This window comes from Stenella coeruleoalba (assembly GCF_951394435.1).
Source record: "Stenella coeruleoalba genome assembly, chromosome: 19".
Lineage (NCBI taxonomy): Eukaryota > Metazoa > Chordata > Mammalia > Artiodactyla > Delphinidae > Stenella > Stenella coeruleoalba.
In genome coordinates, this window is record NC_137165.1 from 48,302,739 (window position 1) to 48,319,549 (window position 16,811).

A 16,811-nucleotide genomic window follows, 5' to 3' on the forward strand; every position below is an offset into this window, starting at 1 on the left:
CCCAGCGACAAAAATACCACAAAGCCTGGCACCCAACAGAACTACCAGGAAAGCACGACCCACAGCTCCAAGAAAACCAGTCCACACAACCAGACCCAGAAGCACCCAAGACGACGGAATGAACTCGCAGGGTCAGAACAGCTCTTAGTTTCTGCACATGTCCAAGGAGAGAAGGAGAGAGACTGAGGCATGAGGAAGACACGAATGGAACCTCAAGAAATAAAAAACACAGATCTGAAAATAAAAACTGCACTGAGTGCAATCAATGAAGACAGGAACAGAAAGCAAATTAATAGAAACAAAGAGGTTTAAAAAGATATTGCTCAAAGACTAAGTGAATCATGTGAAAATGACAGAGGAGTTCATTTAAACAGGCTCCTGTGGGTCAAATACGGGACAGCTTGAGCAACACAAAGAATAACAATGATGTTCCTGGATTACAACGTACTGGGGGGCGGGGAGGACCCGTGAGTCTATAGTGATACATTAGAAAGAGAGAGCAGGGTGGGAGTGGGGAGCGACGCTGCTCTCGCCAGACAAATCGGAAAGCGAACGAGGGGATCAGCCAGTCACCCTCTGGCAGGCCACAGAGCGACGACTGATTCAGGCCAGGCAGGCAGGCACTGGACACCGGGGATCCACACATCTCGAAGCCACCGCCTCAGGTCAGCTGCCAGCTGCAAGGGGACACACCCCACTCACGGGCATGTCTGACCTTCTGGAGGTCATCCCTGAACCCAGGGATCAACTCAGCGTCTCTACTAGGGGACAAGTGCAATGGCACAGCCCCTTCACAGGCAACACCAGGGTCCACGCCAGCCATGCCATGGGTAAGCCAGGTCCAACCATCAGGGAACAACCCAGCAAACCCACAATGTGGAATGTTACACAACACAACCGGCCTGAACTCTTAAAAAGAGACTGTATCATGAAAAACAAAAACGGAGGGGACTGAATAACACCAAACACAGTACATGAACTTGAGCAGGTCCTAGTTCAAAGGGGAAAGGCTACAGAGAGCATTTGAAGATGACCTGAAGGAACCTGCGCTCACAAGTCACTGAGGTCACACCGACTCTCCTGGGTGTGGTGGGGACACTGGTTGTACATGGTTACACAGGACAAAGTCTCTGCTCTTCCCTGATGCTTTCTCAAGTTTTAAAGAGGAAGCAACATGCCCGCAACTTACTTTCCATAAAGAGAAATGATACACATATAAAGAGAGAGACACACACACACTAGCTGAGATAAAATAAACAGTCAAAATGTTATTAATAATGGGGGAAAGGTGAACAGGTATTCACTGCACTAATTTTATTTAGACCCATAATCCCTCAAGATAAAATGCTGGGGGTTACAGAAAATCAATCCTTGCTATGCCCTTTCCCAGGAAGACTTCCGAGCACAGTCTGCCAAAGAGAACACAGTTCCCAACGTCATTCAGATCGCTGAGAAAGCAACTGGAGGCCCCAAAGAGACCAAGGGGCCCGGGCACCCCTGGGGCCGCACAGCCACAGCTCCCAGGACACCAGGCGGCCTCCCAAGGGCTGACTGCTCACTCACAGAGGGGCAGGAGCACACCCTCCAGGGGGTCAGAGCATGGGGCTGGTACAAATCCCACATGCACCTCACATTTCCCTCCAAGATCAAGATCCATCTCCCTCGACTACGTGAGCTGCCGTTTCCACTTACCCACAGTTCACATTTCTTTAAGATTAAGATTTTCACGCTTCTGTTCTGCAAAGGAAGGCCTGTCACCACTCCTGCAGGAGGGCCTGACACTGCCAGGTGACATGCAGGGACTGGGAGGCGGCCATCACAAGCAATGAGGCTGCCATGAACTCAAGTGTCACAGGAAATTCAACGAGGGCTCCCCAGAGCACTCCAGGCCTGCTGATGGGAAGCACTTGCTGGGTTTGAGAGTTCAGGCATTCCCAGTGAGACAGGAGCACCAGGCGGCCTGGCCAGGAGTCCTCACCCTCCTGCCCCTCCCCAACAGGGAATTTTCCTTCCAACCTGCTGGACACAGCGAGTGCTCAGAGCTCTCACCGCACACAGAGGTCCTCCCAGCACAATCCCACACGGCCAGCCAGCACTGACCACCCCAGGGTGTCACGGGGCAGCCCCATCAGCCTCTCAGAACCTACGGGATGCTCCAATCCTTTTGCCGGTGCAGAGGGATCTGCAGGGCACATGGGACGCACGACTCTAGCACTAGGCAGACCTAAGGGGTCCCTTCAAGGACAGAGGATTTATTTCCACAGCCAAGGCCGCTTCCTGGAGGTGAGGGCCAAGGAAGGGTGGGTCTGGCGCTCTGTCCCAGATGTGGGAGGTCACCTCCCAGCCCCTAGAAGGTTCTGCCGGACAGGATCCTCTGTTTATCTGGGCCGGGGGCCCTGCTGGAAGGTCTACGCTGGTGCCATCTATGGTGAGGCCTCAGGTCACAGGGAATCAGCTCAACCCAATGGAAACCCTGGATGCCAAGGCCTGGAGGCGGGGGGAGGGGGGGTGGGGGTGGTGGAGACCCTCCCTGAGTGGCAGTAGCTGTGCATGTGGCCACAGGGAGGATTCAGCGTGACTCCTCAGGGAAGGGACCCAGGAAGCTGGTGCCTGGCCTATCCTGGACTCTGTCCTGAGGGCCTTTTATGTTGCTGATTTTAATCTGTATCCTTTTGCTGCAATAAGCCATAACCACAAGCATAATGGCTCTGCTGAGTTCTGAGTCCTTCCACCAGCAAGCCACTGAGCCTGAAGGTGGTCTTGAGGACCCCCAAACTCACAATAAGAAAATAGTCCAAGGAAATAATGGGGCTAAGCTGGATCTACAAGGTCAGAAGGACTGGACACCTCGCATTCAAGCCCCGGCAAGAGCCTTCTGGCCTGGTCCTGTGGGGCCATGTGACCCCCCCCTTCTGTGGTCACTGCCAGGGCCTCTGGCCAAGACCTGTGTGGGAGTCACACTTCGTGAACAAACACTGCTGAGGCACCCAGGCCCGTCCCACCCAGAGGGCCTCTGTTGCACCAGAGGCCACATGCATTACCTTCCTACACTGGCCTCACTGAATGGGGTTATTTTCTATTTATTTTTGAGATTTATCACTAGAAAAGAAAATTCAAAGGCAAAGAGCAGATGTGCATTTGGAATTTGTAAGATGCTAACGGATTTCATCAGAAGCCTTCAGCTCCAAAGAAAGCCGCACACGCACACAACATAAGCACAACTGCCCTGGGGTGGTCGGTGGCCTCCACACACAGCTCACTGCCTGCCTCATCCTTGGTTAGTCCCGTGGAGTTCAAGCCATTTCGCCAGAAACAAATGAACATGTTTTTATGTAAGGGGAAGTGAGTCGCTCCTTTCTTTCTGTTAAAACAGATGAAAAGCAGCAGCATCAGTGGAACAGCCAAGAGCAGCCCACGGGCCTCCCCATGGGAACCCCCTCCAGGCCTCCATCCAGGAAGCAGGAACCGGGAGGCAGAGCCATGCCCATTGGTTCAGGTCTACACCAGGCCTCACCCACCCAGGAGGAGACTCACTCAGCAGAGTTTATCACCTGCAGGATGCCCCTAAGGGAAGGACAGTTAAACAGGGAACAGACACCACCAAAAAGCCCTGAGACCTCGGCCCGTCTCCACACCAATCACGGAGACCACAGAGACCACGGAGAACACGGAGGGTCCTGACACAGACGTGGTCCACATCCTGGAGGCACTGCAGGATGCAGAGGAGCCGCTCGCACCTACGCGCCCACTTGGTCGCAAGGAGGTCCGAGAGGTGGCCAGGTCTGACCATCAGTGAGCAAACTGACCACGGGCAGACTCATCCCGAAAAGGGATTCTGAAGTAAGGCAGGGGACGCAGGCTTAAAGAAGATCAAGTTTAAATTATAAGCACCGACTGAGACCAGATCCAAATCAGCAGAGGGTGATTCCAGCTAACTGTGAGGTCACCTGAGCAACCTCTGAGAGAAGCCCCCGTGTGGCCCCAGCCACCCTGGGCGGGGAGGTCACGGCAGGCCCTGGGCTGCCAGGAAAGCTGGAGGCAGGCAGAGCGGCCAAAATGAGAACACGTCAAACAAGAACAGGCTGACATCCACTGCCCTGCACCGTGTTACATTAAAACACAAGAAAAACGAGATGCAAGCCACAGTCCGGGAAAAAGTTCTGGCAAATCACCTGTCTACAAAGAGCTCGTGTCCAGAACATGACAAGAGTGCCGACAGCTTAGTAAGAAGACTACAGAGCATGAGATTTTTTTTATGAGCAAAAGATCTGAACAGTCACTTCACAGAAGAGGGAGGACAGCCAGTCCACACAGGAGGTGTCAAGGTCACCAGGCCCCAGGTATGCAAACTAAAGAGGTGATGAGCTACCCCACACCCAAGGATCAGCCCCACCCCAGCGCTGATGAGGACACCTTAGACACACTGCACCGCATGACCCAGCAACACGTCCACACTAAGACTCGTACGCCAATGTTCACACAAGCTTTATCCCGAAGAAGCCAAAAGCTGGAACAACCCAGATGCCCATCACCTGGCGAGCGGATAAACACACCAAGCACACACGCCACAGACCACCACACAGCACTACAGAAGAACACACCACCGTACGCCAACCACACGGTGAATCTCAGAAACAGCACGCTCGGTGACAAAGACCAGACCCCAAGGCTCCACAGGTTGGTTCTATCCGCACGACATTCAGAGGGCAGACCACAGCCTCCAGGGCAGAGAAGACCCACTGCAAAGGGCAGAAGGCAGATCCAGGCGGTGCCGCTGCTGCAGGTGGACTGTCCATAGCCACCAGCCCCGTGAGACTCCACAGTCAAACGAGCAAGCTTCTCACCACGTCGTCAGTGAAGCTCAGAATCCAACCAGGCTTTCATGGCTCTTCACCCCCTCAAATAGAACAAGCACAGGCAACTTGGCCAGGACGACTCGGGAGACACCCATGACTAGGGGCCCAATATTTTCTTCACAAAACATAAAACTTCAGGTGTGTAAAGCTTACCTGTATAACTGACGATCATAAAGCTAAAAATAAAGAATTGAAAGTTACTTAGTTATTTAAATTACTAGGATTTAAAAAATAACACAGCAGGTATATAACAAGCATCAAAAGGATAACAAAAAGAAACACACAGGTGGGCGTTTCCCAGGAGGGGCTGATGGAGCCCCTCCACTCTCCAAGAGCACCTCACTAACAAGCCCCTCCCTCACTAAGACCCACCGTGCATTACCACATTTAATCCTCACAACAGCCCAGATCCCTCCTTCCCTCACCTGGAAGAGAAACCAGGGGTCAGAGAGGGGAGGAAGAGGGTTGCCAGCCAGCGAGGGGGGGCCTGGATACCCGGACCTGCCCCCCCGACAGCCCCTCAGGCAGTAAACTAACCCTAACGGTCCTTCTCCTTGCAAGGAACTCAGAGAAGCCATTCACAGCATCACCACTAACTACCATCCCAGCCACCACTCACTGAATGTTCATGCTGCGCCAGCAACTCCACTCAACTCTCGAATGCATTCTTTAATTCTCACAGAAACTCAAGCAAGTAGGTCCCACTATTACCCAGGCTCTACAGAAAAAGGAAGCCGAGGACGGGGGACGGTCCCCGCACTGAACCGCCTCCTGCGTTACACGGCGTCAGCCCGGCTTGACAGTGTCAGGTGAGCACCAGACTCCACTCTAAAGGTGAGAAATGCACCTAAACAGATGGTACGGTTTTGCCAAAATGGAAAAGAAAGTTAACGGCACCAAGAGGATGAGGAGGGAAAGACGTCAAAATGGTGAATTATTACATAAAGAGCTAAATCTTAAAGAAAACAAAACTCTACTCAGAACAACAAACAGTAAAGCCGTTTAACATCTCGAGAGTGACTTCCAGGTTATCCTATAACATTAAGACCTACAGTTCATACTTCACCAATTTTGACTCACAGAAGCCTTTGAGAATCTCAAAAACCCAGAAAAATGCACACACCTCCTCCCCAGAGAAGTGCACACACAAACCCTGGGTGTGACTTCAGACTCGGGGTTCCCCACCATGGAGGCACAGCTGGGGGTGCAAGGCCTTCGTGCTTGTTCTGTGTGCCGCTGCCCACCCGCCGTTGCGTGAGGACGCGCCCGAGCGAGGAGGGTGGCCAGGCTGCACAGCAGGACTAGATGAGAGGCGGGTGCTGTGCAGTGTCCAGCGGAGGACACCTGGCCACACAGAAGAGCCCAAGCTCACCCCAAGGGTTTGCACCACAGCCCCAGGACTGACCCTCGGGGCTTCGCTTGGGGGCAGGCAGGCCCCAGGTACCAGGAGACCTAGAAGAGGGGCGCCCCAGAGGCTGCACACTGACCTGCTGGTGGATCTGCTTCAGGCCCTGCACGGCCTTCTCGTCTAGGAAGTCCGAGATGGGCCTGCGGGAGTTCAAACACAACGTGTGAGGTCCTGGGACAACGTCAGGGAGACACGCATGCAGGCCTGGTGGCCCGCCAGCTCCCAGCCCGCAAGCACCTGCAGGGGCATCCCTGAAGGTATATCCACTCAAGGGTGCAGACGGAAGACCTTCTCAGTCAGCGGTTAGCAGACAATAGAGACAGGGCTGTGATGAGGCGCCTGCTTGAGAGCGGGGACCCCATGTTCGGGAAGAATCTGCAGCCCCGGGACGGGGAGCAGCCCAGCTCCCAGGCGCCCCGTGACTTGCTTTGGAAAAGAGTACAGCGGCTGAGGTTGCGGTCAGGGCCCTGCAGTCAGTGGCCTCACTGCCGCCCTGGACAGGCCTGCTCGGCACCCAGAAACCTGGATTTCTGCAGGGCTCTCCCCATTCCCTAACTGCCCAGACTGTTTGCACAAACCACGTGGATTATGCTGAAACCTGATTTCTTCTGGGAGTCTGGGATTTGGGTTCATGGCAGGTAGAGAACCCACACGACCAGCCCCCAAAAACCCCCGGGGGCCGGTCTCTCCAGCCTTCCCTGGGGGGAAACGTGTTGTCACACGCACTGCCAGGGGATTAGGTGAGTTCTGCACAGCTGCACCAGGAGAGGATTCCATAAATGCCAGGTCTTCGGCCAAGCCCACAGGTGCCATTTCACCCCCTCGCTGATGTCATGCAAACGGACTGTGGGGAGAGAAGCAGGGTCAACTCGGACCTGCTATCACTGTGTCCCCAGGAAATCACCTCGAAGGACAGGAAGCCACTTAAAATACAGTTTTCCCCAAGCTGGAGTCCAAGAACCACAGCACAGACATCACAGTATGCTCTGAGCTTTTGCCTCTGAGAAAAGGTCAGTTGGAAAATCAAGTAGGAAGACGAAGCAGCTGCTTCACAAAACATTCTCAACATTCGGACCTTCTCAGCAACCCCAAGCTGCGTGTCTATTGTTATCTATACTAACTGAGCCAGCAGAAAAGGCTCCTGGTAGACACTTTTAAATTTATATTCTCTGGTATTTTAAATTATTGAAAGTGATAAATGAACAAAGAAAACTGAATATATGAGCTACTCAACACAAACTCTGAAAACGTGTCTTTGCTTTTACAATCTGTTTACCTCAGAAAGAGCGAGGTGACAGGAGAAGCTCAGAGAGGTGGGGTACCCCAGAGAGGACAGGGGACCACTGACAGATGTCGTCAGGAGCACAGGGCCCCTGGAGACCATGCCGCCGGCACAAAGGAAGGGGCGCGTGGACAGGGCCCCAGCTGTGACCCAGCTCCTACCTGCCCTGTTGCACGGCCAGTGTGTACAGGCTGTGGGTGACCTCTGCGCAGGCGAGCACAGCCCCGTGCCGAGTGTGTAGGTCTGGACTCTGTGTCATCGACAGCAGACGCGGGAAAACTGCAAAGGACACATGGGAGATGCACACAGGGTGACAGACGCAAGGGTTCAGGATCCAGGGGAGAAACAAACCCACTCAGTTATCTCTGTCAGGATCATTATCTCACAACCAAGGCTAAACTGAAGTCTCTGACATGCCAGACTTCGTCAGCAGACACTAGGGCAGCAAGCAGGAATGTGAACGAGGATGACACTTGCCCCCAGACAGCACATGCTCTTCGGGGCTCCGGACACAGGGTGGTGACCCAGGGTGAGAACAGACAGCAGGGAAGAAGGAAAAGAGACTGTTTTCCAGGTCTTTCCTGCTGTTCAGGGGCTGCCAGGGCTCTGCCCAGGGGGCAGGGAGGACAGAGGCCGGGCTGCAGGACCCTACAGCAAACACACGGTGCCTCAGCCTAGAGCTCGCCCTCTCCCGATCAGGGCAGAGGAAGCCTCCACGCCTGTGCTCTGGGGACAGAAAGCAAAGTCAGACAGTCCTTGCAGCCTGGCAGGGAGTGCAGACAAGGAGCCGCACCCACAGCGGCTCTGCTCCACCAGCCCCACCAGCCCCACCATCCAGGGGGAACCACAATCACAGCCGGGCAGAGGCCACAGCGTCCTTGCCAGGAGAGGGCCCACACAGGCGCTCAGACGTGGCAGCTGGTAGCGGTCAGTGTTTAAGAATCAGGGAAATCCCTTATCCTGGGGCGGTCAGCACTCTTGAACTGGGAAGAAAGTGTCCCCTTCATTCAGGCAGCAGGATTATCATAAAAGGAAAATAAACACCAGGTGAGATTCCTGACATTAAGCTTAATTAACAGACCACGAAGCTGAAAGGGCCCTTAGGAGGTAACATGCCCCAAATCTTCATTTAAAATCCCAGAGTGTGTGATTAAAACCAGTAACTCCAAATGAAGAACCATGATCCAACCAACAGTTACTTCTCTAATAAATGTCAGTGGGAATAAGTATAATGTGGAGAAATTTGTGTATTGTTCCCTAAATTAAAATCAGATGCCTACTTATTCCAAGTGGAAAAAACATGATGGAACATATACAGGTTCTTTCCTTAATGATAAGGACGTGTCATCAGTTCAGACTGGCTGTTCTGTTCTTGAGTAAAGTGCGCTCAGGCCTGGCCCAGGAAGTCAGCAAATCCACTGCAGCCCCAGGGAAGCAGCTCACTGTTTAATATGTTACATTATGAGTTACTTCACTTGTTGTTTTAAGGCTACTTCTGAAACACACAGTGTGCAGCAGATCCATCGATTCCTGCTGGGATGGCGCAGGAATCCTGTGGCTCCTGGGGACACACACACCTCAGTGGTCACAGCACCTGCGCTCCCAGAGGCCATGGTACCTGGTTTGTGTTCTGTCCCTAATGAAGCACAGACAAGTTCTTCAAAGCCTTCTCAGCAAGAGAGAGACCCCCAGGCCTTGGAATCAGTGAGGGGGCCTCCGGGGCTTCCTGCTGCGTGTTCGTGCATGTGTCCGTGGTGCACACGCATGTGCTAGTGTGAGGAGGAGCACCTACCATGACGGGTGCTGTGCTCGGGTGCTCGCTGAGCCAGGTTCCGCAGTGCCTTGGCCGACAGCTCCCTGATGGCCCTGGGGGGCGGGGCAGAGAACACTGTTAGTCCTTCATTTCGAGGATTCTGGCTTTATTCAATTATAGAGAGGACAGTGCACCGGAGCTGTCAAATGGCCACTTAGTCAAACACTATGAAAACAAACACAAACTAACAAGCAAGTAAGAACCTCTGCTCATAACAAATGAGGGAGAGAGACTTCACCAAGAGGAGGCACTACATGCAAGTCCCCGTCAGGACACAGCTGCCATCTGCATGGCGCTGGATGGCACAGTATGTCTCCAACCTCTTGCACCCCAAGGGATGCAGAGGACGCAAGTACTGGAGAGCCTGTGAAACCACCACTGGGAAGATCGAGGGCTAAGCTAATAAACAGGAGGCATACATCACATCAGTGCAAACACTTCCAGTCAACGCACATTTGTTACATTCTCAACACACAGAACAGAAGGACGACCCCAGGACGGGCTAATGAAGCGGAGTTCCCTCCGGAACCTGCCAGGGGCCAGACAGGTCTGATCAAACCTTGAGGGCGACTTGTGAAGCTGACACCCTCCCCCACGCCCCCCCAGCCCCGTCCCAGCACTAAAAGTCAGGAGGGCACTGCCAAGAGCTCTAGACAGAACAGGAAGTAGTCATTTCCTTAAAATAATAATTAGGAGGACTACAGAACAAGACAGAACATGATAACGATATTAAAGAAGAAACATGCAAAAGGGGGCATCTGCATTTTGATCATTATACGTTCCAAGTACACAAGCACCAGAGAGAAGCACTTGGAGGATGAAAGTGGATGCTGGGGCAGGAGATCCTTCCCCTCCTGTGTATGACCGGGCCTCTCGATGCCCCCAGACCAGCTTAGGGGTCTGCTTCCAACAGAAAACAGCCAGCTCTTCAAGGCAGGGAGGTCTCATGTGCTAAGAGCCCATTCAGGAAGCCACTTCTGAAGGCTCAGTGATCAGGTCTCAGAGCAGATAAAGCCCCACAGTTGCCAAGGAGGCAGCTATTCTAACAGGCTTAGTTACACTTATCCTCTAATTAGTGCACTTTGAGGATAAGCTTTCTGTATTTAAAAATATTATATTTACCATCTAAATGACAGACCTCAAACTATAAAACTCTTAGAAGAAAACACAGGGGAAAAGCTTCATGACCTTAGATTTGGCAATGTTTTCTTGGATGTAACACCAAAAGCACAGGCAAAAGTAAAACTATATACACTGATAACAGGTAAACTGGACTACGTTAAAATTTAAACGTCTGCACATCGAAGGATACAAGCAACAGAGTGCAAAGGCAACCTACAGAATGGGAGGAAATATCTGCAAATCATGTATCTGGTAAGGGACTAACATCCAGAATATATAAAGAACTCTTACAACCCAACAACAGCAACGAAAACCAAGTAACTGCATTTTAAAATGGGCAAAGGACTTGAACTATTTCTCCAAATATGATATACAAATAGCCAACAAGCATATGAAAAGATGCTCAACGTCACTAATCATTAGGGAAATGCAAATCAAAACCACAGTGAAATACCATCTCACACCCCACATCCATTAAGATCGACACTATTTAAAAAGAAAAAGAAAGAAAGAAAATAACAAGTACTGGTGAGGATTTGCAGAAATTGGAATCCTTGTGCATTGCTGGTGGGAATGTTAAATGGTACAGCCATTATGAAAAACAGTATGGCTTTTGAGATTAAAAATAGAATTACTATTTAAGCTTACAATCCCACTTCTGGGTATATACCCAAAAAACTGAAAGCAGGGTCTCGAAGAGATATTCATACACCCATATTCACAGCAGCATTACTCACAACAGCTAAAATGTGGAAGCAACCCAAGTATCCATGGACAGATGAATGGATAAAGAAGATGCGGCATGTATATACAATCGAATATTGTGCAGCCTTAAAAAGGAAGGAAATTCTGACACATGCTACAACACAGATGAACCTTGGAGGACAGTATGTTGAGTGGAATCAGCCAGTCACAGAAGGACAAATCCTGTAGGATTCCATATGAGATTCCTAGAGGAGTTACATTCAGAGACAGACAGGAGAATGGGGGCTGCCAAGGGGAGGGAGAGTCGATGATTAACCGGGACAGAGTTTCAGTTTTGCAAGATGAAAAAGTTGGTTGTACAGAAAGGGGAATGTACTTAGCTGAACTCTACACTAAAAATGATTAAGATAAATATTACATGTATTTTACCACAGTCAAAAAATTTTTAATTATGTTTATTTTGATACATAAATTATTTGGGGTGAGTATGTTTAAGTATCAGAAAACTTTTTTTAATTCTATTGAATTATAGTTGATTTACAATGTGTTAATTTCTGTGCAGCAGAGTGACTCAGTTATATATATATATTCTTTTCCACATTCTTTCCCATTATGGTTTATCACAGGATATTAAATATAGTTCCCTGTGCTATACTGTAGGAGCTAGTTGTTTATCAGAAAATGTTTAAAAAGAAACCCAAAACAACGGATAATACTTCTCAAAAGTGTATACTATTAAAAGTATAATAGAATACCTATACTAGTGAAGGTATAAATACACCACTAAAGAATGTCTGTAAAGAATTCTCTAAGGCTCCCCATTTTCTACAAGCCATGTATTCACAGGAAATTGAAGAGACCCTATTTATGAACTTTTAGCTGATATCTCCTCATGGATGTAATCCAGGCCAAAAACAGAGAAAGGCAGAAATATCTCCATCTCTGAAGAATCATAAGAAAATTAGGTCATAATCATGCTCTGTGAATCCCAACATTTGAGAAAATGTGAGCAGGTGTTATCGTAAGGACCTTCAAATCTGACTGCAATTTCCCCTCCATTCTGTGATTCATACATCCTGGAAACTTCAGGTTTTTAGAGCTTATACTAAACAGAGTATTTCCACAAAGAATATTTTAAATAAAATTAACAACAACAAAAAAAGAAAAAATAGAAACCAAATAGCAAAATGACAGGTATAAATTGATAACCACTTCAGATGTGAAAGGACTGAAGCCCTCAAACAAAAGGCAGACGCTGTCAGGCTGGATGTAAAGGCGGGACCATCTGCCATCCCCCTGACACACAGACAAGGGTGCAGGACAATAGTGGCTGTGAGAGGCCTCTTTTTGTAAGGCCCCAGCTTCGAATGGTTTTCACATTTTTAAAGGGTTTAAAAAGAAAAAAACAGGGGACTTCCCTGGTGGTCCAGTGGTAAAGAATTCACCTTGCAATGCAGGGGACATGGGTTCGATCCCTGGTGAGGGAACTAAGATCCCACATGCCAGCGGGGCAACTAAGCCCATGCGCCACAACTACTGAACTTGCGCACCTCAACTAGAGAGCTTGCGTGCCGCAGACTACAGAGCACTCGCCCTGGAACCCGCCACAGCAACAGAGGCCGTGTGCCCTGGAGCCCGTGCATCACAATTAGAGAAGAGAAAACCTGCATACCACAACTAGAGAGAAGCCTGTGCACCAGAACAAAGAGCCCGCGCCCCCCAACGAAAGATCCCACATGCCTCAGCAAAGATCCTGCGTGCCACAACTAAGACCCGACACAGACAAAAATAAATTAAATAAATAAATAATAAATCTTAGAAAAGAAAAAAACAATAAAATACATGGGACACTGACCTAAAATGTTTACTCTCTGGCCCTTTAAAGAAAAAGCTTGCCAACCCTTCAGCCATAATAATATCAAATTACACTTTAAGACAAGAAATCTAACGTGAAACAAAAAGGGACATTTCATAACAATAAACGGTTAATACATCTGGAAGATACAAAAGTTAGAAATGTAATTGCACCTAACCAGAGAGTCCCACCCAAAATATGTGAAAGAAACCTGACAGAAATGAAAGAAGAAATAAACATTTCAACAACAGCTGGAGATTTCAATAGCTCAAAAGTTTAGTCTAACACCATGGATGACACAGTTGCAATTTTGGTTTTAAATGTCCTATTGACTGCAACAAACACCCACTGTAAGCTGGGGTTCCGGACGCAGAACCTGAAGAAGCTACTTGGCGTTTGTGTCCCTCAGACCACGGCCTGAGCACCGGCAGCCACACCGAGCCTCCCAAGAGAAAATAAGCTGTCTTCCCTGAGGTGCTGACAGAAGCACTGATACCCGCTCTGGGTCATACACTGGCCCTCCCCTTTGAAGGGACACGTTTAACTGCTGGAAATGCTAAGACACCTTGAAGCTGCTTCGTAATCACGAAAAAGCTACAGGCCTGCCTGGCTCCAGGAAGGATGGAGAAGACGGCTAAGCGGCCACATGGATCGGACTCGAGCTGGGATGCCCTGGCCGCAGAGCAGATGAGGCAGATCCCACAGCCTAAGGTCCTCGCCCTCAGGAGGCTACCCGCCCTCCATGACACGGCAAAGTTTCCACACCCAGCAGACTTCACTGAGGTCTCCAGAAGTAAAACTGGAGATAGACCATTAACCAACACATCAGGTATGAAGACTGGAACTTACGTTACTTCTCAGGAGTTACTTTAAAATATGAAATCTACCTAGATGGGAGGGCAGTTTGAGGAGAATGCATACATGTTTATGCATGGCTGAGTCGCTCTGCTGTGCACCTGAACTATCACACTGTTAATCAGCTATACGCCAATATAAAATAAAAAGTTTAAATGGAAAAATATATGTATATATGTATATAAACTGAAAAAAAAGAAATCTACAATTAGACAATATACTCAAGGCTTATGAGCTCAATTTAATCTCTCCTTTGGGAAAAAATAAGAATTCTTATTTGACAGATAAGCTAATTAGGCAAACACAAAAACACAAAACCTACCCATCCCAATGGTTTATCTTCATGGTAACCAGGTGGTCTATCATTGGTTGTGTGTATTCAGGAAAGCCGGCAATAAACGTGCTGGAAAAAAACAATATTCAGAGGTGATGAGAATGTGGAGGAACAGGAACTCACACACGACTTACGAGAACGTAAAACGGTACGACCGCTTTCAAAACCAGTTCGGCAGTTTCTTATAAATAGACAGAAATCCCCTTATAAGCATGTATCCAAAAGAAATGAAGATATATACATCCACAAAAAGACTTCTAAACAAATGCTTAAGCAGCTTCATTCATCGGAGCCCAAAACACAAAACAACCTAAATGTCTATAACAGATGGACTAACAGATAAACTGCGGAACAGCCACAGACTCAAGACAGCTCAGCAACAAAGAGGAACAAGCTACCGACACACACAACAAGCATGACTCTCAGAAACCACTGCGCTGGCAGAAAGGAGCCAGGCACAGGGGTCCATCCTTTCTGACTCCACTCGTGTGACATTCTACAAAAGGCATCAGCGAGCTACGGGCGGCTCCCGGAGCCGAGGTGCTGAGCCCTCCATATCTCAGTGACGGCGCTGGTCACCCAGGTGTGCGTGCTGCCAGCACTCGCTGAACTGTACGCTTCATACGAGGACAGCAGATGGAGCATAATTATGCCTTAAAAGTAAGAGTTACATCTCCTGAAAATACCACAGGAGAATTAAAAAAAAAAATCTCCGAGTGGGACAGGCCTTTCTAATTAAGACTCAAAACCCAGAAGCCGAAAAAGAAGAGACCGGTACATTCAAACACTCAACCAAAAGAGAAAAATGCTATCAGGAAAAACACACCATAAACAAAATCAAAAATATCTGCAACTGCTATCACAGACAAGAGCCTTCTGTATAATGGAGTTCTTCCAAAACAATAAGAAAATGCCATCACCTAGTAGAAAAATCATTAAAGTTTACAGAAAAGAAAGAAGATGCAGCTCAAACATTCAGCCCCATTCACTGGGAAATGGAAAGGAAACTTTTGTCCATCTGTCAAACTGCCAAAGCCAGAGGGGTTGACAGCTGCTGCTGGAAGGCTCTAGAAGCGTACAGAGACACTGCTGGGGACAGCGTCTTGGCACAGCCTCTAGAGACAGCAAGTGGCACTGCCCAGGAAATTGAAAATGTAATGCCCTTTGGTTTAGCAATCCCACTTCTGTTAATTCACTCAGATATAAGCACACAGGTGAGAAGTGCTATATACAAGAATATTCACTTCACATCGTTTATAACAGCAAAAGACTGGACAGAAGCCAATGGCCAGGAAGGGAGATCTACAGGTCACACTCCATGTCCAGATATGGAAGGCTCTCCAAGACGCAGGACGTCACAGGCAGCGTACGGTGTGTGCGTTCTGCTGTATTGTAACAGGACACACAGAGCTGCCTCCTTACTGCTAAGAGCTCATCCTTATTACCGCAGGCAGACCTCGTTTTACTGCGCTTCACAGATGCTGCATATTTTACAAATTGATGATTTGTGGCAACACTGCATCGAGCATGTCCGCACCATTTTCCAGCAGCATTTGCTCGCTTTGTGTCTGTGTCACATTCTGGTAATTTCTGCAACATTTCAAACTTTTTCGATATTACTATTGTATGTGTTATGGTGATATGTGAACAGTGATCTCTCATGTTACTACTGTGACTCGCTGAAGGCTCAGATGATGGTTAGCACTGCTGAGCAATAAAGCATTTTTAAATTAAGGCATGTACATTGTTTTTTTAGACATGATGCTATTGCACACCTAACAGACTAAGGTACAGTGTTAAGCTAACTCTCATACGCACTGGGAAACCAAAAAATTCGTGCAACTCACTTTAACGTGATACTCGCTTTATTACGGTGGTCTGGCCCCGAACCCACAATATCCCCAAGGTGTGCCTGTACTTGACCGAGCCTCTGAAGATGAGCACTTCAGGGGTTCCAACCTTGTGCACTGTGTGCCACCGCTCAGCGTGGACAGAAGGAAGTCGACACACCCACAGGCATGATATGAACCAAATCTCTCTAGAAGACACAAGGAACTGGGGCCAACAGGGAGCCCCAGGGTAGAACCAGGTGCCTGGAAGGAGAGGTGAGACACACTGGTTTTCCCTAAATACCCCCTGCACCTTCTGAATTTTATACCATGAACATGTATCACTTATTCCAAAATATGCACTTTTATACTTCATGCCTCTAAGACACCCAATTGCTTACAAATATTGTCTGAACCTGCCACACCATCCACATAACCCCACCACGGACCTGACCACCACCCACGTGTTACACAGAGGCTGAGAGACAGAGCGGATGGCACAGAAGGCCAAGAAGGGAGAATCACGATTTTACTCAAATCCTGTGTGGGCACACTGCACGTGCACAGCATGAACAGGGGCGCTGGGTGGGCATGCGTGTGCTACAAGGTGTGAGGTCTGGGAGAGTTGAGTCGGGGGAAATCTTTGCTCTGGGCGTGACAGGAAGAAAAACAGAGGCTTCACCAGCAGCGAGGTGGATTGAGAGCCCCCCTAAAGATGATGAAACCGCTTGAGAGAGAGTCAGAAGAAGAAA

The 16,811-nt window shown here is 49.0% G+C and overlaps 1 protein-coding gene across 1 annotated transcript in view; it reads right to left on the minus strand.

Moving 5' to 3' along the window:
- The window catches only part of TBCD (tubulin folding cofactor D), a 173,648-nt gene that overhangs the window by 36,917 nt on the left and 119,920 nt on the right, over window positions 1-16,811 (minus strand). The window contains exons 18-22 of the mRNA XM_079904179.1: window positions 14,219-14,299; window positions 9,339-9,412; window positions 7,708-7,825; window positions 6,344-6,404; window positions 5,010-5,032 (exon numbers count right to left, since the gene is read on the minus strand). Of these exons, the coding sequence (XP_079760305.1) occupies window positions 5,010-5,032; window positions 6,344-6,404; window positions 7,708-7,825; window positions 9,339-9,412; window positions 14,219-14,299 (357 nt within the window). The remainder of the gene's footprint in view (window positions 1-5,009; window positions 5,033-6,343; window positions 6,405-7,707; window positions 7,826-9,338; window positions 9,413-14,218; window positions 14,300-16,811) is intronic.